Raw genomic sequence first — 23,117 nt, 5'->3', positions numbered from 1 at the left:
ATCTGAAATGAAAACATAGAATCTGCAATGACTACTTTTTCTCCATAGAATTTTTTTTTTCCCAAAGAGAATAGGGAATAATTGTTGAATCTACATCTCATGTGTGTTTGTAAAGAGAAGCTAACACAGAGTCAATTACTTTAAGTGATCAAAGGCATCTAGATCAGAACCAAAAGTTCAAATAGCTTCATGTGCTTGAAGATACTACCTTGTGTAAAAACATACTACAAACGCATCTAGCATGATAAACAGCTCTAGTTTTCGTTAGAATTTGGCAGAAAAAGATAAAAACTTCAACACATCAATGAGAAGAAAACAATATACTCTGCAAATAAAAACCTTTCTTTACAAATTTTCTCCTTCTTTAATACCGGAAAATTTCCCTCAAAAAAATCATAAAAACCTACACATATTTACAATTAACACATATTTACAATTATTTTTGTAGCAACTATCAAAAATAATTAATTCCATAACGTTATTGAACATTCTTGTAGACCGAAATCGAAAGTACCGAAATTCCGGTTCAGTGAAACCGTAACCGAAACCGACACCTAAACAAGCCGTAACTTGATATATAACAAAATATCATGAAATAACTATTTTACACATACAGTGTGTCCCTATTATATATATATATATACATATATATATATATATATATATATATATATATATATATATATATATATATATATATATATATATATATTGCTCTATTTATACAAAATAATGAGCACTCTTATACGAACACGAGATATTGTATTTAAAAATAATACAACTTGAAATAGCTATATATAAATATAATATTATTATATTATTATTATTATTATTATTATTATTATTATTATTATTATTATTATTATTATTATTATTATTATTATTATTATTATTATTATTATTACTATTATTATTATTATTATTATTTTTATTATTTTTATTATTATCATTATTATTATTATTATTATTATTATTATTATTTTTATTATTATTATTATTATTATTATTATTATTATTATTATTATTATTATTATAATTATTATTATTACTATTATTATTATTATTATTGTTATTATTATTATTATTATTACTGTTGTTGTTGTTATAACTTCTATTATTATTATTGTTATATAATAATAATAGTAATAGTAACAATAATAATAATAGAAGTTATAACAACAACAACAGTAATAATAATAATAATAACAATAATAATAATAATAATAAAAGTAATAATAATAATAATAATAATAATAATAACAATAATAATAATAATAATAATAATAATAATAATAATAATAATAATAATAATAATAATAATAATAATAATAATAATAATAATAATAATAATAATAATAATAATAATAATAATAATAATAATAATAATAATAATAATAATAATGGTAATAATAGTAATAATGATAGTTAATTTAAAAATATAATTTTATTGATTTTAATCAATGTGACTTAACAACAATGTAGCATCAATTTAATTGCATTACCTTTCTCTCACTATCGTCCTTACTATTTTTCTCAAAGGAATCGTTAAATGCACACCCAACCACTAAAGCAGTTTCTGGCGTTACTAAAAAAACACCATATGTTATTATTATAATAATTCACTTATATTATAATTACATTTTAATCTAAAAATAAAAATATCATTTTAAGAATAACGTTTTTATCTTTCAGATCATAAAGTAATTTTAGTAAAATGTTATGCATTGAGACCATGAAAATATTTCGTCGTTATAATAGCATGTAATTGTAATGGCATAAAATTTTTCACTTAAAATTCATCAAAAATTATTATTGTTAAGGCTTATTGTGTTGTTCATAGATTAGTTTAAATTTAGCTACGTATAAATTTCAAAGGGCTACGTTTGAAATACATTGGAAAAAGTTTAAAGAAGCTGAGACTGCCAAAGATTCTCCAAGGTCTGGAAGGCCTTCAAAGTTAACTGAAAGAGTTAAAAAAGTTATTTTTTGCAGGGTTCGATCAAATCCTAGTATAAGCATTAAGTTACAATTGGCGAAGAAACTCTGACAAAGTCGTTACTCAAAAAACCACTTTCGATTGTAAAAGACCTCCTAAAACGATTGAAATGGTGCCGAGATAGAATCAACTGGCCTGTTGAAGAATGGTCTTGTGTAACTTTTATTGATAAGGTTTATTTTGAGGTTCTAAATTGCAAATAAATATTAAAGTGTATGTTAAAGCTATGATAAAATGTTGTATGTTAAAAGTGTATGTTAAAAGATACAAATAAGAGAAGTATTTATCTCACTTTATTATACCAAGATTATATGGAGGCGGAGGCTTGAATATGGGGATGTATTTCTCACAAAGGTCCATGTCTCAGCAATACATATATACAGGAAATCAATAGAGCTACAAAGATACTCTAGAAAAGTGTTTAAAACAATCTGCTATATTGTTTTATGGAAGAAGCAAAAGTTTGATATTTCAGCAGGGTTGCGCCACAGCTCATATTGCACATTCAATTCAAAACTGCTTTAATGAGAAAGGCTATAAATTTATTTTCCTTGGTGAGCTCGGTCGCCTGATTTAAATCCTATATAACATGTATGGAGCTGGATTGTCGGAAAATTTACCAAATACAAGATAACTCTAGTTGAAAATATTCATCAACAGATATTGGAGATACGGGTTGAATTGCTAAAGGATTATTGCATGAGATTAACAGAATACTTGTCTCGTCGCATCTAATTATGCACAAAAGCGAAAGGAGTTTATTTGAAATTTTAAGGTACTACCTTTTTAAAAAGTTTTTTGAATTAATTCATTAAAGCTTAATTGCTAGTTTTTTTAACCAATTTAATAGTTATATCTTGCTCTTGTAATTTTATGCATATAAATTTGTAAAATTCCAAAGCAAAAGTTTTTTCGTTTCTTCATAAAAACTTAGTAAAGGTTACTTTAAAAAAAATCTTAAAAAAACCTTTTATTTTGACAATTTTATGATCAAAAAATTAAACCGACATCATAAAAATTTTCTGGACACACTGTATTAAACCAGAAAAATTGCAAATTTTGGATATTTCTTTTTATCCAAAATTTATAACTTTTACTACAATTAAGAACGCAAAATCAACTAAAACAATGGAATGGAAGCTTCGTTTTTTTTATACCAACATAAACGTTCAAATCTTTTTTTTTTAAAGAAAAAAAAAATTATAGCTGAGGTTTTTACCCCCAGACAATCGAAGGTTTGATCACAAGTAATCAATATTTTTAACTCTTTTTTAATTGTAACTAAAAGAATTCTTAAATCAAGAAATATTTCATTTCATTCTGTCCTAACATAGATATTGTTGGATATTTTTTTCAAAGATATTGTTATGCATATAATTTTTTTAATTGCATGTTATTCTTTAAGGCCTCTTTTTATGGGTATTTTTGCTTTGTCAACTCATGCGACTTAAAAGAAACATTAGACAACATAAACTCACAAAAAAATTAATATTAAAATTACAAACATAAAACACAGCAAAATTTTTTTATTTATTTGCATCAATAGAGGCACATCAAATGTTTTAAAACAAATGGAAATATCATAAACTATAACAAGAATTAAATACAGTAATATTTCAAGGCAATCAAAAAACTCATTATTTTTGCTTGCGTTTTGTAGCATTTGTTTTTGTAGCATTTTTAGTAACTGCAGTTGTTCTCTTTTGCTTCTTTACTTTTGGTTGGCAGTACTTGGTTTCAAGATCATTAAAAAAATTATTCATTTCCTTTGATCTGTCAATACGGCGTTGCAATATAAGATCTTCAAGAGTTCCATCTTTGTTTATGCCAAGGTCTTTTGCATGCTGCTCTGCCTCTTGTTTTTCTATTTCAGCCTTTAGGGAAGAGTTTATGGAAAAAATTACAGTAACTTAAAATAAAACTAAGACCAGACATTAAGAAAAAATTAAATTTAAATTCTAAAAAAAATCAAATTAAATTCTTGGAAAATTTGCAATCTTTGCAATCAGGCAATATTTGTTAACTTAAATATTTTAAATTTTCAAAACAACTATTTTAATTTATGCTTGCTGTAAAAATTTTGATAAATATTTACATAACAAATTATTAATCCTTTCACCTTTTTTTTTCTTAAGTGAACTTTCTGTGGAGCCTCTTTAGTAAAACTGTCAAATTCAGGAACTTCTCCTTTTTTTATTAAATCAGTAATGATTTCTCGAAACCTAGCATCATCATCAACAGATGAACACATAACATTGTTCAATATCTCATCCATATCCCCTTCGTATTGAATATAAAATTTTTTGATTTCCTCAACTTCGTTTTCACTGCCTTTGAAATTTTTTTCAAACATTTCAATATCTCTTTTAGTAATTTTTTTAAATAAAAGCCTCCAGTAAGAATCCCAATCACGATCTTGAGCTTGAAGATCACCTTCATCAATAAGTTCTCCTGTTTCATCATAGACAGCTCGGTGTTCCTTATTTGAAAGGATAGAGTGTATTTTGGATAGTGTTTGAAATTTACATTTATTAGTATCTTTATCATTTTCTGTAGATCTATCTGGATGGTATCTCAATGAGAGATGATGGTATGCTTTCTTTATTTGCGTATTATTAGCATCCACTTTAAGTCCCAAAGCTGAGTATAAACATCGTGTATTGAAATGTTGCTCTACTTCATCAAAAAATGACATTTTGAAATATAAATATTGTCTATATAGATAAAAAAAAAAAAAAGAAGATATTTTAGAAGAAAAACTATGATCAAATATTACAGTTTGTTTAGTTTAAGTATTAACATATGAATAATTGTCAATATAAAAAAATTCTTACTCTAAAAGAAAAAATATAATTTTATCAAGTTTATTAATTTAAGAGCATGAAGTTTTGATTATTAGTTTCTAAGGAAGTTTATTTTGTAATTTATGCTCTAAGTATCAAAAAAAACTAATAAGTAAAAAAATTCCTCAGCCACATAAATTACAAGTTATACACCAGCCAAATTTTAATAATACCTTTGTTACAAAAAATTAATTATAAGAGTTGTATAATATGCATCATAACATAAATATTATCAAACAGAGAATATACAAATTTATAGCTAAAAATCTGCTTGTTGCAATAGTTAAGCACTAAGAGTGTGTAGAGATACCAAAACTTTTACAAAACTTAATTTACTATGAGAGTATGCGAGGTTAGAATTATTTTGTTCTATCTCCAATTTTAAAAGTTAGGAGAAAGTGAGTTATTAATTTTAGTTAGTGATAATAACTTTTAAAATACGCATTATTTTTTAATTTTTTTTCTAAATAATTTGCTTAAACATAAATTATTTAAAGCATAAGTTATTATTTTTTTAAAAATTAAAACTAAAACTTTAAACAATTTTTATTTTTAGAAAATATTAAAAACTTTCTCCCAACATTTAAACTTGGAGATAGAACAAAATAATTCTAACCTCGCGAGTAGGTAAATTTTAAAAATTATTTACTTAAATAAGGTTGTATTAAAAAAGCGGAAGAAATAGAAGCCAGATAAAGGTAACATCGACCATTTAACGTAGATCTAGAGCTTCTATCCATAAGTAAAAAGTAAGCAGCTTACATACAGACAGATACATATTCCGGATACCCATAAACAAATTTGTTAATAATTTTAAGGAAACCTTACGACAGTTGTATTTTAGTTTGATACGCTTATCAACGACAGTTGTATTTTAGTTTGATACGTGTATTTGCAGATATTTGTTAAAATAATTTTTACAGGAGACTGACTAAAAGTGACATCAATACAATAAAAGTGTATCTTTAATTTTAAGACTTTTTTTGTTTTTCCTCTCTTTAGATCTTAGAAAATTAATTGGCGCTGATTTCTGCCATTTTGAGATACAATGTTTTTTCATCCAATTACGGTTGAGCCTTGCTCAAATGCAATCAAGCAGTTGTGATAATAGCTGATCGTTATAAAACTTTATTATTACGTTTATAAAATTCTTGTCATTAAAGTTAATTGATGTAAGTTGTTAGCAAGTCATACGCTATTTTTGTACATAATTACGCTCTCGAGAATTTTTTGTTTCTGTATAAAAGTTGTAAGAGAATTGAATAAAAACAGTAGAAAATAAAAGTAAACAAAGTTGTCGTATTAACAAGCTATTTCGGCAGTATGGCATCCATGGCAAAAATGATTGGAAAATTTGATGGATCTGGAGATGTAGTAGTGTGGTTGAAAAAGATCAAACTGGTGGGAGAGCTGCAAAAGTTGGGCGATCTTTCTTTGATCATTCCGTTGTTTCTTGAAGGCAGTGCGTTCGCATTATATGAGCAACTTGGGGAGAGCCAAAAAACTTCCGCTAAGGACATTGAAAAAGCCCTACTAGATGCATTCGCAGTTGATGGTTTCCAAGCTTACGAGCAGTTCAGAGATCGGAGATGGATTGACGGTGAATCTGTCGATGTGTATTTGGCCAGTTTGCGTCAACTTATGAATTTGGCCGATATTGAAAGCGAAGAATTATTGCTAAGAGCGTTCATAACTGGATTGCCGGGTGAAATTTCAAAGCAGCTACGAGCACAAGTGAAAATATTTGGAATCAGTTTACAGGATGCATTAAACCATGCAAGAGTACTCATGACAGAAAAAACAAAAGAAGAGTATGTTTCAACAACCATCTCTGAGTTCCATAAAAATGTTAAGAAACCATCCGCTACTGATGTTATCTGCTACAACTGTGGCAAGCCTGGACATGTTGCTCGAATCTGTTTTTCGAAGAAACAAATTGTCAGTGATGGGATAAAATGTTTCAGGGGTGGAAAATCTGGACACATTGCAAGATTTTGTTTGTTGCATCAGGGAAACTCAAATGGGGAATCGCCAGCGCCAGCTGTTTCCCTAAACGACTAACGGCGCTTCCAATATGCACTGTGCAGGTGAACACCTTTGCAGGAAAAGCACTGGTTGATAGCGGATGTACCCGAACTATTATTTCAAACGACATAGCTCGGAAAGCTGGTGTTCGTATTAGAAGACATGACATTATGGTGTTGGCTGTTAATGGAGAAGCTGTGAAAACGGAGGGAGAAGCTACGGTAACATTAATCATTGAAGGAAAAAAGCTCAAAACATCAGTAATGATTCTAAAAAGTGTTGTCAATGGTATTGATGCTATTATTGGTATGGATGTCATTAATCGCTGTGGAGGAGTGCACTTGTACAATGGAAAAATTGAATTTGGTTTTGTTTCAATTTATACAGAGAAACAAAGTGTTGGTATAAATGACAAGGATTTTGATGCTTACTTTGATGGTACAAAGTGGACTGCTAAATATAAATGGAAACAAGGTCAACCACAACTGAGAAATTCTGTCGCGCAGTACAAGATAAAACCCCAGTTGATACCTCAATTTAATAATGAGATGGATTTATGGGTGAAAAATGGCTGGTTGAAACCATGCAACAAAGAAGAAAAAAAGTACAGAAGGGATTGTCCCGTTAATGGCTGTTGAGCAGGAAAATAAAGGAAAGGTACGACCTGTTCTGGATTTTCGAGAATTGAATCAGTACGTTAATTCGCATAATGCCACAAGTGATGCATGTGATGAAAAAGTTAGAAAATGGAGAACTCTTGGTGACAAATTTGCAACACTTGATCTTAGATGCGCCTATATGCAAGTACACATCGATCCGAGTTTATGGGAGCATCAGAGGGTAATCTACAAAGAAGAAAAATACTATCTTACACGTCTTGGTTTTGGGTTAAGTTCTGCTCCAAAAATAATGTCTTCAATCTTAGGCAGCGTGTTGAATCTAGATGCAGGTATTCGTGAAGCAACTGACCACTACATTGATGATATAATTGTTAATTTGGAAAAAATATCAGTTGAAAAGGTCGTAAATCATTTGGCGCGTTATGGATTGGTAACCAAAGAGCCAGAGCAATGCGATACTGCACGAGTGTTGGGTTTACAACTATTTAGAAATGAAAAAAAGGAGCTTTGTTGGAAAAGAGGAAACACCATTCCAAAGTCACAAGATATTAAAACTGAAAAAGTAACACGACGGAAACTTTTTTCGATATGTGGACACTTATTAGGTCACTATCCTGTTGGAGGTTGGCTCAGAATTGCCTGCAGTTTTATAAAACGACATAGTCAAGGAGATGCTTGGGATGATCTAATTGGAGATCAAGCTCAGTCATGGTTGATTGAAATATTGCGCCGATTGGAAGTTAGTGATTCTGTGAGAGGAAAATGGAATGCTGAAGGAATTCAAAATGGAGCGACATTGTGGTGTGATGCAAGCAGCATGGCAATGGGGGTTGCTATAGAATACAATGGCGTAATAATTGAGGATGCAGCCTGGCTTCGAAGTATAAATGATGTCATGCATATTAATATTGCTGAACTAGATGCTGTGGTGCGTGGGATAAACCTAGCTGCTAAGTGGCATATAAAGAATTTGTCAGTATTCACTGATTCAGTAACAGTTCATGGATGGTTAAAAAGTATGCTGACTGAAAGTCATAGGGTTCGATCAAATGGATTATCAGAAATGCTTATTAAAAGGAGACTTTCTCTATTGCAAGACTTAATAAAAGAATATAATATAAACATCACATTGAAATGGGTTCCGTCCTCCAAAAACAAAGCTGACGTGTTGACAAGAGTTCCAAAAATTTGGATAAATGAACTTTCACAAAGAAATACTAAAGAACTAGCTGGGGTAAGTATTGCTGAAGAAATTCGTAATTGTCACTCAAAGCATCATTTTGGCATTAATCGGACAATGTTTACAGTGCAACGAAGACTTCCGCACGTATTAAGAAAAGATGTTGAAGAATGTGTTCGCAATTGTTGCCAATGTAATTCAATTGATCCAGCACCAGTAAAATGGGAAAATGGAGTGCTAGATGTACCAGACACATGGTATAGAATTGCTTGTGACGTGACTCACTATAAAGGGTCGCCATATTTAACAATGATTGACTGTGGACCAAGTCGGTTTGCAGTTTGGAGAGAGTTGCCGTGCGAAGATACCAAAAGTGTAGTAAGTCAATTGGAATCCGTATTTAGGGAGCATGGCCCACCGCAAGAACTGTTGATGGATAATGGAGCGGTGTTTAAATCCAAGGAATTTTCAAACATATGTGAAAAATGGTGTGTAAAAAAGAAGTATAGATGTGCATATAGACCTTCAGGGAATGGGATAGTGGAGCGTAACCACCGCACAGTAAAACGAACAGCTGCGAGGGCACAAATATGTCCGTTGCTAGCGGTATTTTGGTACAATGCAACACCAACGGTGGGAACAAATGAGAAATCTGCACCTGCTTCTCAGAAAAATATGTACGTCTGGCGTCTTCCAATTCAAGAGGAGAAAAACACTAAAACTCAGGAAAGATCACAACGAGTCATGGAAACTTATAGAATTGGAGAAAAAGTTTACGTTCGCCCTGCTGATGCAAAGTGCACTTCAGTTTGGAAAATTGGTACTGTAACTGACATACTCACAAACACAAATATTGAAATTGATGGTGTACCAAGACATGTGCGAGATGTGAGAATAGCTCCTGCCTCAAATGTTTCAAACGCTTCAAGAGAAACTATTATCAGTGAAGAGATCGACAGCGACGAAAGTGATTTTGAAGATTTAGACATTTTTGCTGCACGAGAGGAAGAAACCGAAGAAACAGTTGTTGACGCTGAGGAGGAAGCTGGTGGCAGAGAAATCGTCGATAATTTATTACCAGCGATAAGACGATCAACCAGAGAAAGGAGAAAGCCGACATATTTAAACGACTATGTTACTTAAGAACTTTAGTTCTTGGGGTGATGTGATAATAGCTGATCGTTATAAAACTTTATTATTACGTTTATAAAATTCTTGTCATTAAAGTTAATTGATGTAAGTTGTTAGCAAGTCATACGCTATTTTTGTACATAATTACGCTCTCGAGAATTTTTTGTTTCTGTATAAAAGTTGTAAGAGAATTGAATAAAAACAGTAGAAAATAAAAGTAAACAAAGTTGTCGTATTAACAGCAGTTTAGCGCGAAACTCAAATGTTATATAAAATATTTGGATCAAGTTTACTTCGATTTTTTAAAGTTTATAGGTAATTATTTGTTAAAAAATCAGATATTATGAAAACAATTCTTTTGCTAACTTTTCCCAGAGCATTTTTTTGCTGTGATTAACTTTTGTCTCCTAATTCAATGATCGTGCATAAGGGAAAAAGTTTAATTGCCTTCGAATTGAGTTTCATATCCTTTGAAATGATACCTAATAGATACGAGATGTCTCTATTTTAAGAGTCTTCTTAACTTTTAGTAGGCCCTGGCCACAAGCAGGTGAGGGTAGGGAAAGTACTGGTGGTGCAAAGAAAAAAATTCTATTGTTATCATTTTAATGACGTATTGAATTCGTCTCAGGTAAGCCGTTTAAACGATTTAGACCAGTAGAAATTCTTTTAAAAAAAATTTTAACTACGCACTTACGAAAATGTTTATTTCCCCAGTTGAGTTAATACTACCAGTGTTAAAGTAGATACTGAAAATGTTTAAAAAATGTATAATTTTAAAGTTTTTATCAGTTATCCAGTATTTAATATTTGCATATAAAAAAATTTGCTGCTGGGCACAAGAATTAAATTAAACTCTGGTGTATGTTCTGGTGTAACAGCTCTAACACTATTTTCTCCGCTGGGTATAAAGGACGACACGAATATGGGAATATAAAGCGAAAATCCAAAGAAGAAAGAGAGAAGACGTCAAGTAAAAAGGTTCTTTGCTTAAACCTGTTACTTCTTTTCTGTGCTCAAATGCTCTTTATATTCAGGACCTTGAAATAATGGAAAACGCTCCTTGAACGATCCACCACCATCTTTTAGTTTTAAAATAACATAAATGTCCGACGATTAACACCCGCGATAAAATCTAGTACATTATTACAATACATTTCTTTTATTCAGATGCATTCTCCAATGAACCTTCACAGATTTTTGCTAAAATAATTTCAACTCAAGATAAATTCTTAGTCACTATGTTCCAAGCATGACTTGCTCATATTTTCTCTTATCAATAACCTATAATGCACCTATTAGAGGCACTCATGCGAGTTGTAGATTATTTATTTGAGGGTGGGATAATAACTTTTAATAATCAACCTTACCAACTTAAGTTATGTTTTGTTCATAACTTAAGACAATTTTTACGGTGTATCATTTTTAATAATATTCTTCAGAAACTATGCTTAACTAATCAAACGCTCTCGATTTTTACAAGTTATCAATGAAAGAAATATAAAATTCGAATAAATTGTAAAATGTAAAATGCTTGGTAATCTAATTATCAAGTTTTCATTTATGAATCAGAATGTTTTGGATTGATTTTAGTTGGTCCGTGCTTATAAGGTGTCCAAAAACACTCAGTTTAAAGCGTAGAAATGGACAGAATTTTATAGTAAAGGATCGGTGATCAAAGTAGGCCAAAGAACCAAGTGTAGAGAAAGTTTTGTTTAAATAACTTCACAAAAATAATAATACATAGCTATACAAATAAAATATGCAAATTATTATTTAATGTAACTTCCTTTAGCTTTAACCACTTTTACCACCTGATTACTTGAAGCACAGATGGTTTCTAATGAAACTTTGTCCCAGCAATTACTTAATTTAGCTTTTAGCGATGTTACAATTTGGTGAGAAGATGAACATGAATTGCTTTCTAAAAAATTCCAAATAGCAAAATCAATTGGTTTCAAATCTGTTGCAGAAGGAGGCCATAGATTCTTTACCCAGAATCCAACCATACTGTCTTTGCACCAATATTGAACAACGTTTGCGGTATAAGATGTGGTTTTTTGAAAAGTGATGGTAGTCTCTTTAAACGTCCTATTAATCCAAGGAATCAAATGCTCCTTTAAAAATTTCAAGTAAACATGGTGGTTTATTTTATCCCCTCTTTAATAAAGATAAGAGGTATTTTTTCACCTGTTGAGGTTATACCTGCCTAAACCATTACAAACGCTGGTTTTTGTGGCTGATAAGTCATTCGTTCATTTACTGGGATGTCTTCTTTTTACTGTGTGTAAATTCGGTCATTCTAATCATTGTACATTGTTTGCACTGGAAATAATTTCTCATCTGTCTATAGCACTGTAAGAAGCTTTGCTCTAATCAACTTTTTAATGCTAAAATTTTCAGCTCAACTTGTAATATGGTTTGCGTTTATGCTTCTCTTTGGATTTCTCCTGATTTTAACTCCAATGTTCTTGATAAAGCTGGTTGTTCAGGTTTTTCGATTTGGCGTAGTTCTTACCTTTGGAAAAGCAGATCCAATTTCTCTGAGACGTTTTAAGATTTTATTGACACCAGATTTGCTAACGTGAGACTTCAAAATCTTAAAAATCTCACTTGACGCGTTTTCAGTTTGAAACATTTCAGAAACGTTCAAACTTATTCTTTCCATGGCAAATTATCTTTTATAATCTTAAATTAGATCTGCAAAACGTATAAAAAAGTTTAACATCAGTATAAAGTTTTATTTAACCACAAAAATACAAATAAAAACTCTATAAGAGTTAAATAACCAACTTTAAAAAAGTTGTCTACACTCGGTCTGATCACACTATATTACGTAAATAAATAATACATCGATAGTTCATAGAAATAAAATAAAGAACAACGTGCGTGCAGTATAATCATCCAAATATGTGGGTAGGAAAGTATACCTTCCAAAGTGGGTATATTTTTCTACTGCTTTTAAGTAAAAAGTCCACTTTTTTTTTTAAGAGGGTACGTAGGAAATTTCTCTCACCGAACAATTCGGAGGTTATTGCTTGACATGATGCACCCGCAGTGTCACCCGCACGTCTTTTCAGCTAGAAAGTTAGATGTGGCTTGCCATAAAAATAAAGAAAAGTGAAGATACAACTTTTAAGCCATATTCCTTGATCAAGAAAAATCTAATTTGATTTTAAAAAGCGTATTTTTTCAGTTGCTTAAAAACTATTTATACTAAAAAACAACAAGTATCTGGATTTTATTTTTCATTCGTTATGTATCATGTTATAGAACCATTATTTATACATTAAACGGGTTGGTAGAACAACCCTTAAAGTTTTAATAACAAGAAAATACAATCGAAAATTTCAAATAAACATCCTATGAAGGATTAAGTCGGGCTAAATTTTATCAAGGACTGCATGAGCTTCCATCGTCATAGTGACATTTTTACAATATATAAACCAAGGTTTATCAAGACATTTCTGAACGGCTTTAAATTCTATTTTAAAACAAGGCACCTCTAAAATGTCAAAATATATGCGGTCTATATCGCTTGCGGCCACACTGACGTCATTTTTTAAACAAGCCTTAAACTTGCGATCGCAATCACATGAACTTATGGTAAATGGCCTCCAGTTCAGTAAGTTATACTTTGAGACCCATCTTGGGATGAAAAGAGGACAGTGGTCATGCTCTTTGCAGCATAAATCGATCGAAGGAGAGATACTTGCATTTTGAGATATCATTGTGCCATTTATAGTTGGCAAAGAGCCGTATCCGCACCAACGAGTACCTAAAAGGAAAGCAGAAGGATTTCCAGATATTGAATTTCTCTTATTGTTATTAAAATTTCTCTGACATTTTGACAAGAGACTTATAGAGATGATCTATAGCCATAACAAAGTTTGGTAATTATCGCCCTCTGCTGCTATTAATTTCGATCAAACCCGGTTATTTAGAAGCATTAATGCATTCTTTTTCTAGGCGTTTTTTCAAATGTTTGAAATAACATAATTGTATTAACGTTTTATAAAAATAATAACGATAATAACACCTAGATTTTTTTTCTTTTTTACAAGCTGGAACTGATCTAAAGTATGATTATTAAACTAGGAAGTTTGATTTTTTTTTTTTTTTTACAAACAAGATGATATTTGTTTCAGATAAACATTTTTTGAAATCGATATTTTCTGTAAACTTAACTTAAAGTACTCATATTTAACACTTTCATTTTTATATTAACCATAGCTACAGATAGCGCTTATATACATTCGTCATAAGTGCATGTGCTGACCATCACATCATATTCTAATCACAGGGATCGCATTAAACAATGGCATTATCGCGCAACTTGAATTTAATTAAAAAAGAGATCATTAGCACGTGCTATTACCGTAGGTGGAGGGAAAGGCAAGGGAATTATATATCACGTGTTTTAATCACTCTAAGTCCTTCGGATTTAGATTACTTGGCTGAAACAGTTATAGTGTCATAGATGCAGTGATATAAATTTATGTTAAACTAAAATTAAAACAAAACTATAATTAGAAAGCATTTCATCAAATTTTGACTTCAAAAAGTTTGTTTTATTGATTCCTAAAACATGAAACACCTAAGTATTAGAGTAGTTGTCATGTTGAAGTAATTCGTACGTGTAATTACTTCAACATAACCAAGTTTACCTTTCCAAACAAACGGGTTAATCGCCGAGCTCATTGAAAAATATGAAATTCCCACGACGAGCTTCACCAATGTCGCCATCATGAATCCTGATAATAAAATGTACAAAACTCGTAAAACGTCATTTTGGAGATTTAAACTTCCCAACAATATTTAAGAAAAAAAAAAAAAAAAAAAAAAAAATAGAGATTTACAGTAAATGTTTCGACAATTAGAAGAGAAAATAAATTGAATTTAAACAGAAACTGTAGGAGAAAAATTGAAATTCTTTATTTATAAAAAACAATACGTTAAACAAAAATTTATTTTAAAACCGCACACAATGCCAGATTTTGTTTCATTAAAGCCACGTCAGTGATGACAATAACGCACACAAATATATCCTTAGTAATGAAAACGAGGCTTGCAATTGAAATAGTAAAACACAATCTTATGAAATGAAGTTTTAATGTTACAATTAAATCTAAACGTTTACATATGTAACCTTAATTTCTTTAATTCAATGCTACAATGAATACAATCAGGTGAAATAAATGCGCTAAATAAGATCTTCACCATTAAATGGACTTTGAACATTAGCTCATAGTCGCACGATATCAGTATTAACCAATGACAATCCTCGATATTCAACGATTAAAACAATACAGAGCCTTCATTAATCTATAATTCATTCATAAGAGTTTAAAAGACAGCAAGAGTACTATTAACATGTTCCAAATCATCAACTTGTAAAAAAAATCTTTAAAGTAAATTAGCTGCCTGACATCCTATTCCTAAACAAAACTTTAATGCTTGTGAAAATCTTTTAAGAGCGATAATGAAATTTTTATAACTAAACGTAATACAATCATTATCCTAACAAATAATGGAAAGGTTTCTAAACGTGAAAACATAAAACTGACATTTCATACTGCTAACAAAACTTTTGATGAGTAATTATATGTATTTACATTTAGTAAAAAATTTATATACAATATACATTCTTAAATAACCATTTATTAAATTCGTTTCCTATTGACATTCCGTTTTCGTGCACTTGAATCTTGTGCGTGAGACTCTTGTTGCTGGTGTTGTAGCTGCTGTAACTGAGGCTCTTTCTTCAACTTTGTTATCGACTGAAGAGGACATTCTGTACACTACACAAAAACATAAATACATAACCTAAATATACATGGAGATTAAAATGTTTAGTGGCACAAAGACCCGTTTAAAAAACTAACCCATTTAAAAAACTAACTATACCTCATTTGGGAGCTGCACCTTGGCTTCCATAGTCTAAAAAAAAAGACAAGAAAAGAAAATTAGATACATCGACGTCATACAGCAAAATGAAAAAAAAGAGACAATTTACTAAAATAAAGCTCATTACTTGGTGAGTCGAACTATCATTTTAATTTCAAAAACTTAAAATATACCTTTATTTTAACGCATTAGAGATTTTTTGACAATAATATTTGGACTAACAAATAGTTACCATGAGTAATTTGTCCCGAATACTATTCACGGTTCTGTCATACTTATCTTCTGTGTGGTCACTCTGACAATATAAATAGATTCAGGGTTAGGATTAAATTTTATTTAACTATACTTAAAAGAAGGAAAACATTTTCTAAAGTATCAAAATTAAAATGAACAACGAACTACAACGAACCAAACATTTTTCAGAACTTCTGACGCGATATTCTTTATATGGATCCCTGTCAAAAGATAAAAATTGAGGATTTATTTATAAAGTACAAGTAATTTTTTCAAATAGTTAAATAAAAGAAGGTATTTAAAGTACATACAATACAAAATTATTTACCATGCTCCTGGTGTTTTAGTGTAAGGATGTGAATTTATAGTAGTACTTTTCAAAAAGTTCTTGTCTAATTTTTTGTTAAATTTTGGATTCCAGATTATTCCTTTCTTTTTACAAACAGGTTCGTCAAAGATTTCTCTGCTCGGAATATTTTTACAAACATGTTCATCAAAGGTTTCTCTGCTCGGAATATTTAAATCGGTTTGATTTAATTTATCTTTTTCTAACTTATCTTTTATTATAAAATCTCTTTCTTCGTCAGTTATATGAGTAATGCTTTCAAAATATTTGGGGTAAACTTCAACAGCAGATAAATTTTGTAAGTGTGTAGGTAGAGTTGCTTGTTTGGATGACACTCGTGGTAACCCTAGCTGGTAGGTATTCTCAAGTGTTGAGAAAATTGGGAATGATGGTGGTGGTATTAGAGGTGTGAGATTTATAGGGGTTGAAGCAAGTGCTACAGGATGAGTTATGCTTGTATTTGATAATATTGTAGTTTCATTAACCAAAGAAAATTGGTTATCATGACATATTTTGCTTTGATGATTGTCATCTTGGGACTTGGAACAACTTTGTACTTTTATTTCATTATTGTATTCTAAAAGAGACAAAAAAGAGTTTTAATTGAATTTAAGCTGCATATTTACAAAACTAATAGCCCATCAATGCATACTATGTATATAAAAATATTTCAATAAGTATGATTAAAAGCTACTTATATATAAAATACATATTTTTTATTTACATTGTAGATAACACTATTTACTCACATTTACTTACATCAAAATTTGTTATGATCAAAATACAATAACCATTTTTTGAAAAAAAAAAAAATAAATAAACATTTTAATACTTTAAATTGTCATTAAAGTATTATGAAAAATACCTTTACATTTTTTAACCACAGCTCTTTGTCTTTCAAGTAGTTTTTCTTTTGTATCATTCTTTGATTCATATTCCGGGGCATAGCACACATGCAATAACCCTCCAAAGAATGACTGATTGTCCAGCTTTTTTTTGCCAAACCTAATAACAGTAACATTTTTATGTAAAATGATCTGAGATCTACAAACCATATGAACACTTAAGCAGGATGGATATATACATATACATAACCACAATTAGAAAACTTTAAAAAAAAACATAAATGCATTTTAACAGCTTGTGGTTACTGTGCATGCTGTGGTTCGCACCAATAAAAAAAGAAAATAGATTTTTTAAATGCAAGAACAAATTATAATACCTCGCTGATTGTATTCTTCTATACTTAATCCAATATACTTCTGTAAACTTTTCAGTAGGGTAATCATGCAGCAAGCGATATCTTTAAAAAGTTATAAAAAAGGTTTTTAGTAAAGTTTTTTCACAAAAAAAGAAGTATATTTACTTGTTGAATAAAAATAATAAAGGATAGTTTTATAAAGATATTTTTAAAATAATAACTGTTGCTTACTTTCACTTAATTAAATTAAACATTCTGACTTTTGCAACTCATAAACAACTTCATAATAAAAAATGTGTAATTACATGAATAAAAATAATAATAAGCTTAGGAACATTAATATAATGGTTATATGGTGCAATGTGATTGCTTAAATAGAACAAGGTTTGGTAATCTTTTACAGATCATCGTTAAAATAACAACTGTTCTTGCCATTTAGCTGATTTGAGAATAAATTGATACAAAAGTATGTACAAATTACTCCTTAAGGTTCCTAAATATAGACATTTGCATGCGGTCCATTTTAATGTGTCAAAATTGTACATATGTAAAAACAGTATTAAATTTTTTGATTGAAACACAGTGCATCTGCATCCAACAGTAATATATCTTTTATTAAAAAAAAAAACAACAACATTTAATTGCACTTTATAGTCAAAAACTACATCTATAGAGAAAGTATTTAAATAGCATTTGATTTGAATAAAACTATGAGTTCAAAAGTAATTGAAAAAATTATGAACTTGTTTCAAAATAAAGTTTTTTGGATTTATTGCAGAAATTTTAACTTTCTCAGCATTAAAGGTTATCCCATTAAATTTTTGCACTTGTACTGTCCTTTATCATATTTCTTTTTTAAGACTTTATTTGGGCAGAAGATTCTCATGATATATGTTAAACTAAAAAGCCTTAAACAACTAGCTGGCTTTAATACCAGAATCCTAACCAAAATATATCAAATATTGAGAAAACAGATAAGAATGTAGACCTGTAAAAGGCCTTTGAATATTTTTATTAAAATTTGAATTTAGATTATTAAGTATACTTGATATCTAACTTAAATCAAATCCTCAAATGTGAGTGTTTACTTGGTTAACTGATACTTTTGCAGTTATTTTTGTATTCGTCACTATAAGAAAAATCACAAATCAAAAACCAAAATTATAAAAACAAACATGCAACAGAATTTATAAGTATTTTTGCTGAGATTCACTTTTTAAATTTTGTCTAGAGCCAAAGACCTAAAAAAGCTAAATAAAAGTAGCTGTATTTTGGAAATAGTAAAGAGTTTTGGAACAAATGATGAATATACCAAAAAACCTTAAACATGACTGATATTTTTTTCATTATTTTCAAGCTGGTTTGGATTTTAAAAATAAATACAAAGTTGAATGCTTTGATTTATTTTATGTATTTCAGTGATATGAGTTTAGGTTAACAAGGAAGTTATCAAAAAACAGGAAAATCTTCACTCTTCAAATATAATATTTGAACATAAATTGTAGCAGAAGACCAACTACAAATAACAGAAATGGAGCTCTTATGTTACTTGTTGTTCTTACTTTAACAGTATGAAACTTCATATTTAGTTTTCCACACTTTAGGAAGCATATCAGATTTGATAATATAATATAATTATCAAATCTGATATTATTAAGGGTCTGCGTCTTAGAGTTGTTTTCTCAAAATGAACTAGGAAAAGCGTAACGAGATGAGAAATGTCCCGGAAAAAAATGAGACAAAGGAAAAAACTGTCCCAGAATAAAGTTATAAATCAGGACAATAATCTTGTCTCAGAATTTTAAAATTGTGTGCTGGATATTATCATCTTGTCTCGTCTTAAATAAAAAAATAACAAGATGCAGATGCTTAGATATTATCCTTCACTTCAAAAATCCTTTTATACTTGAACTTTTATATAGTTACCTATGAAGGAGTGTTGCCTAAAGTGTTTGTTTTTTTTTTTTAAAAAAGATTTTTAATTGAATAGTTTTATCAGGATATAACAAGTATTTATAATAAAAAATAAATCCTGTAGATGCTAAACCTAGGAAATATGCATTACTTAAGAAGGATCATTAGTATCACAGATTTTATTCAATAAATTGTAGGTTAGAAAGGGTAAATATGAAACACATTGCTCTGCAGATTAGAAAGGTTATTTACTTTGATAGACTAAATCTCAGTTACTATTAAATAATATATCTTTTTGAACTTATATATAGTAATTAGTATCTGAATTATACCATAGACAAATAAATTTGTTTAATTAGTTGGGTATACAAACAAATTATCTTGTAGACATTTTTCTCATATACTGAACATCTTCCAATACTTTAGTTAAATTCTCTAATAGGTCTAACTGAAGTGATTATCTATAAGTTTCATTTTAGAATAAGTTTTAAAGTTATTTGTTGTAGAAGTGTAAGTTTTTGGTAAGGTCTGCTGATTTCTTATTAAAAACGTCAATTAAAAAAAAAAAAAAAGAATTTTTCTAGAATTGAATTTTTCCTACAGATGAATTTCTAATAATTTGAATTCCTGCAATAACACTCAAATCATATTGTTTAATTCCATACACTTAACATCATGAAATGAAATGACCTTACAATTGATACTCAAATGTTGCATTTGAAGAGTTGCTTAAAATAAAAGTATAATTGAAAAACAAAAAAAATCATTTATATGTAAAAAATTACTCTTCCACTTCACCATATAAGCCAAACAGTTGTATGAGTTCCTTACTTACTCCAACCTGAGGTATGCCTTGAACAAGCAAATACTTTGATTCCTGATTAACAGTGTAAACCTAAAAAATTAATTCCTAATTAATAGTGTAAACCTTAAATTAAAGTGTATATATATATATATATATATATATATATATATATATATATATATATATATATATATATATATATATATATATATATATATATATATATATACATAAATATATACATACATACATACATACATACATACATACATACATACATACATACATACATACATACATACATACACGCACACATGCACCAGCAGAAACAAGCAGACATACAATATGGAGTAAACATTGAAAATATAATTTTTTTACTAAACACAGGGGTTAGAGTTTTGTTAGTTAAGTATAAATTTAACAATTGCAATCAGAAAAATTTCACATGTATTCTTTTATTCAAATAAGTGCTTTGATTTTTGAAAAAACAATTAGTACTTTTAGCTTATTTGATATATATATATATATATATATATATATATATATATATATATATATATATATATATATATATATAAAAACATGAACATTCATACATATATAGTTATGTAGTAATAAGCTGATCACCACACTTTATTTTATTTTTTAAAATAATTTCTGTCAATGTTATTTTTTCCTTTTAATATTTAGCAGCTGGTAATTTAGGTTAATTTTAAGAGTTACATAACTTGTAGTGAAAAAATTAATAATTTAGACCAATTTTTCTACTTGAATTCTTTAAAGGCAAGAAACCTTCCAATACTTATAAAAATATATGCAAAGTTAATAGTGTTAACTAGCTTAAAAAATTTTGTTCTGGAGATTTTTCAATCAAGGATGACCAATATTCTGCTCAAACTACTTCAGTTAATGACAAAATCAAAGTCATAATCAGCCCAGATATTCAAATATCTGTAGGAGAGATTCTTGATCCCTTTTTAAAACCAATGATCCTTGGAAACAAAAAAGTTAAGACTAACATTTGTTTATGCATTGCAAAATTGACTCAAGAAATATACAATGGTAGTTTTAACATTTATTTATACAAATAATATGTGTTTTACATATTATATAAAGAGATAATAAATTCTGCACTCTTTATTTAATTGGCAATAAATTTAAGCAAACTTGTTAATTACCTTAGTTGATAAACAAATTTTTTTATTACCTTAATTGCTCTCTCCCACCTAGCTTCTCTGTAAATGGGCCTCTTGTAACATACCTCTTTCTTTAAGTGATGTGGTTGAACAGTGTTCATATTATTTCTTTTTTAACAGTATAAATATTTATGTATAATATAATATTTAATTTGCCTTTTGAGAGTCTTAAATTGAAGATAGTTAATTAAGTTTAGTAACGAAGTTTTTCGTGTTGACTAAAAGACAAAAATATGTAAAAAAAAAAAAAAATTATAACAGTTTAAAAGAATGTTCTACTCTGTAAAATTTAGAGCAACACAGGTTTTGCAGTTGCACATCACAACTTAGGGGACTCTATATTTTCTCACAACAAATTATCCTAATAAATAAAAGGTTACACAACATTAAAATATCAAAACAATTTTTTTTTAATTATTACTTATGAAATCATTATTTATGTAATTAGTCGCTAACTTATTTTTTGAAGATGATCACAAAAGACCCCTGAAATTTTTTACAAGTTAGAAAAGATAATTCCCCGTAAAGTCCGAATAAAAATGAAAATCGTTAGGCAAAATACGAGACTAATTTAGCTGCGATTTACCTAAGCTGAAAATCCTATGGTTCCTAAACTCCATAAATATTAAATTAGAAATCAAACTATTTTGTCTGCAAGATAAAATTAAAACACATCTGTAATTTAAAAGTTTTCTAAGTTAGTGAAAAACAGATACACTATTTTTTAAAAAAATATGACAAATAAAAAGGCTTAGAGTCATGAGGATTGCAGAAAAATAGTTTGACTCTTGTGAATAAAGTAAGCTACACGGGAGCTGAGTGAATTTCTGAAAAAGCTAAAAAAGTTAAAAAATCTATAAATCAAATTTCGATTTTCAAGATCCAAAAGCATTTTCCAAGAAGGTTGTACAATAATGTGGAGGAAGGAAAAAGGAAAAGATAATATAACAGAATACAGAATATTAGCCGTTTTTGATGCCACATGATAGATTTATAGCAATTGGTATATGACTAACCTTGGTGAACAATGTATTAAGTCTCTAGAAAATCTTCAGAAAATATTACATGAACCTAAATCAAGAATTTCTTTAGATTTGTAGCTTTAGTAGTTATTTATGTGAGAGGACTTTTCTGAGCTGTTATCGTTTACAGGATTCCTGTTTAAAAAAAGACAAAATATCCGATGAAATATTTTTTTAGATAAAGAGCTAATTTAGAAGATTTGCTAAGTTTTTCCCACGCACAATTAAGCTGTCTTTTGAAGAGTCATCTCTCTCCTTAGAAATCTTAATTCTTTTATGGGTAAAGAAATAGAAAACTAGCTATTTGAAAGTTTGCATGTTTGACTCGATCAACTTGGCACTTGATATTTGATGAACAGCCGAGTTTAATCGCCCAATGTTTTAGCTGAGTATTAACAAGATCTTGTTTATGAGACTGCACTAATACAATGAAGATTAGATAGAGTAGAGTTGACAAGCACACTCTAACTAATCTATCAAATCTAATTCTATCAATTCCATAAAACAATTTGAGGACCGGTTTAAGACAAACTGCCTCATGACTCATTCTTTGCTTAAAGATAACTTTTTAGTCCGTTAGCTTTTCTTATCATTATCACATTTGCTAGATTTGCATTATTTAAGATAAATTTTAAATAGTTTTTTAGGCATGATATTAGTTAGTTGTGGCAAGAAAATCTGTTAAATATCTTTTTTA

At 29.1% G+C, this 23,117-nt stretch overlaps 5 protein-coding genes across 8 annotated transcripts in view; 1 reads left to right on the top strand and 4 right to left on the bottom strand.

Annotated features, from left to right (window-relative positions):
* The window catches only part of LOC145189778 (programmed cell death 6-interacting protein-like), an 84,387-nt gene that overhangs the window by 13,155 nt on the left and 48,115 nt on the right, over positions 1-23,117 (bottom strand). The window lies entirely within an intron of this gene.
* LOC145190680 (dnaJ homolog subfamily C member 9-like) lies at positions 3,505-5,057 on the bottom strand. The gene is made up of 2 exons (XM_080067564.2): positions 4,116-5,057; positions 3,505-3,870 (listed from the first exon to the last, which is right to left on the bottom strand). The coding sequence occupies exons 1-2, from the start codon at positions 4,689-4,691 to the stop codon at positions 3,634-3,636; spliced, it is 813 nt and encodes a 270-aa protein (XP_079923690.2). The 5' UTR covers positions 4,692-5,057; the 3' UTR covers positions 3,505-3,633.
* LOC149886752 (uncharacterized) lies at positions 7,663-9,807 on the top strand. Its single transcript, XM_090091428.1, has one exon. It carries the CDS (start codon positions 7,663-7,665, stop codon positions 9,805-9,807), a length of 2,145 nt encoding a protein of 714 aa, XP_089947554.1.
* Positions 13,029-15,133, bottom strand: LOC149886751 (phospholipase A2 isozymes PA3A/PA3B/PA5-like). 4 transcript variants are annotated; one of them, XM_090091074.1, is made up of 3 exons: positions 15,016-15,133; positions 14,463-14,549; positions 13,029-13,573 (listed from the first exon to the last, which is right to left on the bottom strand). In XM_090091074.1, the coding sequence occupies exons 2-3, from the start codon at positions 14,542-14,544 to the stop codon at positions 13,179-13,181; spliced, it is 477 nt and encodes a 158-aa protein (XP_089947200.1). In that variant the 5' UTR covers positions 14,545-14,549; positions 15,016-15,133; the 3' UTR covers positions 13,029-13,178. The 4 variants fall into 4 exon arrangements, with proteins under 4 accessions (XP_089947200.1, XP_089947199.1, XP_089947198.1 ...); XM_090091073.1 differs by having other exon boundaries at positions 14,945-15,120; XM_090091072.1 differs by lacking the exon at positions 15,016-15,133 and adding an exon at positions 14,780-14,976.
* LOC145190186 (uncharacterized) lies at positions 15,264-21,615 on the bottom strand. The gene is made up of 9 exons (XM_090091070.1): positions 21,410-21,615; positions 20,183-20,292; positions 17,505-17,585; positions 17,148-17,287; positions 16,265-16,859; positions 16,112-16,157; positions 15,935-15,997; positions 15,703-15,735; positions 15,264-15,596 (listed from the first exon to the last, which is right to left on the bottom strand). Exons 1-9 carry the CDS (start codon positions 21,497-21,499, stop codon positions 15,459-15,461), a joined length of 1,296 nt encoding a protein of 431 aa, XP_089947196.1. The 5' UTR covers positions 21,500-21,615; the 3' UTR covers positions 15,264-15,458.

The sequence above is a fragment of the Hydra viridissima genome, unplaced genomic scaffold (genome assembly GCF_058129835.1).
Source record: "Hydra viridissima isolate aposymbiotic clone 2 unplaced genomic scaffold, HvirCarnegie_v1 scaffold_6, whole genome shotgun sequence".
NCBI lineage: Eukaryota > Metazoa > Cnidaria > Hydrozoa > Anthoathecata > Hydridae > Hydra > Hydra viridissima.
This window is presented reverse-complemented; position numbering and strand designations above follow the sequence as displayed.

What these genes read in the sequence shown, in the direction of transcription:
- LOC145190680 (XM_080067564.2), bottom strand. Translation starts at nt 4,691, where the DNA reads ATGTCATTTTTTGATGAAGTAGAGCAACATTTCAATACACGATGTTTA. An exon ending in TTCACTTAAGAAAAAAAAAG is followed by an intron (nt 3,871 to 4,115) that starts GTGAAAGGATTA and finishes TCTTCCCTAAAG; the next exon opens with GCTGAAATAGAAAAACAAGA.
- LOC149886752 (XM_090091428.1), top strand. Translation starts at nt 7,663, where the DNA reads ATGCAAGTACACATCGATCCGAGTTTATGGGAGCATCAGAGGGTAATC.
- LOC149886751 (XM_090091074.1), bottom strand. Translation starts at nt 14,544, where the DNA reads ATGATGGCGACATTGGTGAAGCTCGTCGTGGGAATTTCATATTTTTCA. An exon ending in TAACCCGTTTGTTTGGAAAG is followed by an intron (nt 13,574 to 14,462) that starts GTAAACTTGGTT and finishes CTTTCCTTTTAG; the next exon opens with GTACTCGTTGGTGCGGATAC.
- LOC145190186 (XM_090091070.1), bottom strand. Translation starts at nt 21,499, where the DNA reads ATGAACACTGTTCAACCACATCACTTAAAGAAAGAGGTATGTTACAAG. An exon ending in TTATATGGTGAAGTGGAAGA is followed by an intron (nt 17,586 to 20,182) that starts GTAATTTTTTAC and finishes AACTTTTTAAAG; the next exon opens with ATATCGCTTGCTGCATGATT. An exon ending in AGGTGCAGCTCCCAAATGAG is followed by an intron (nt 15,597 to 15,702) that starts GTATAGTTAGTT and finishes GTTTTTGTGTAG; the next exon opens with TGTACAGAATGTCCTCTTCA.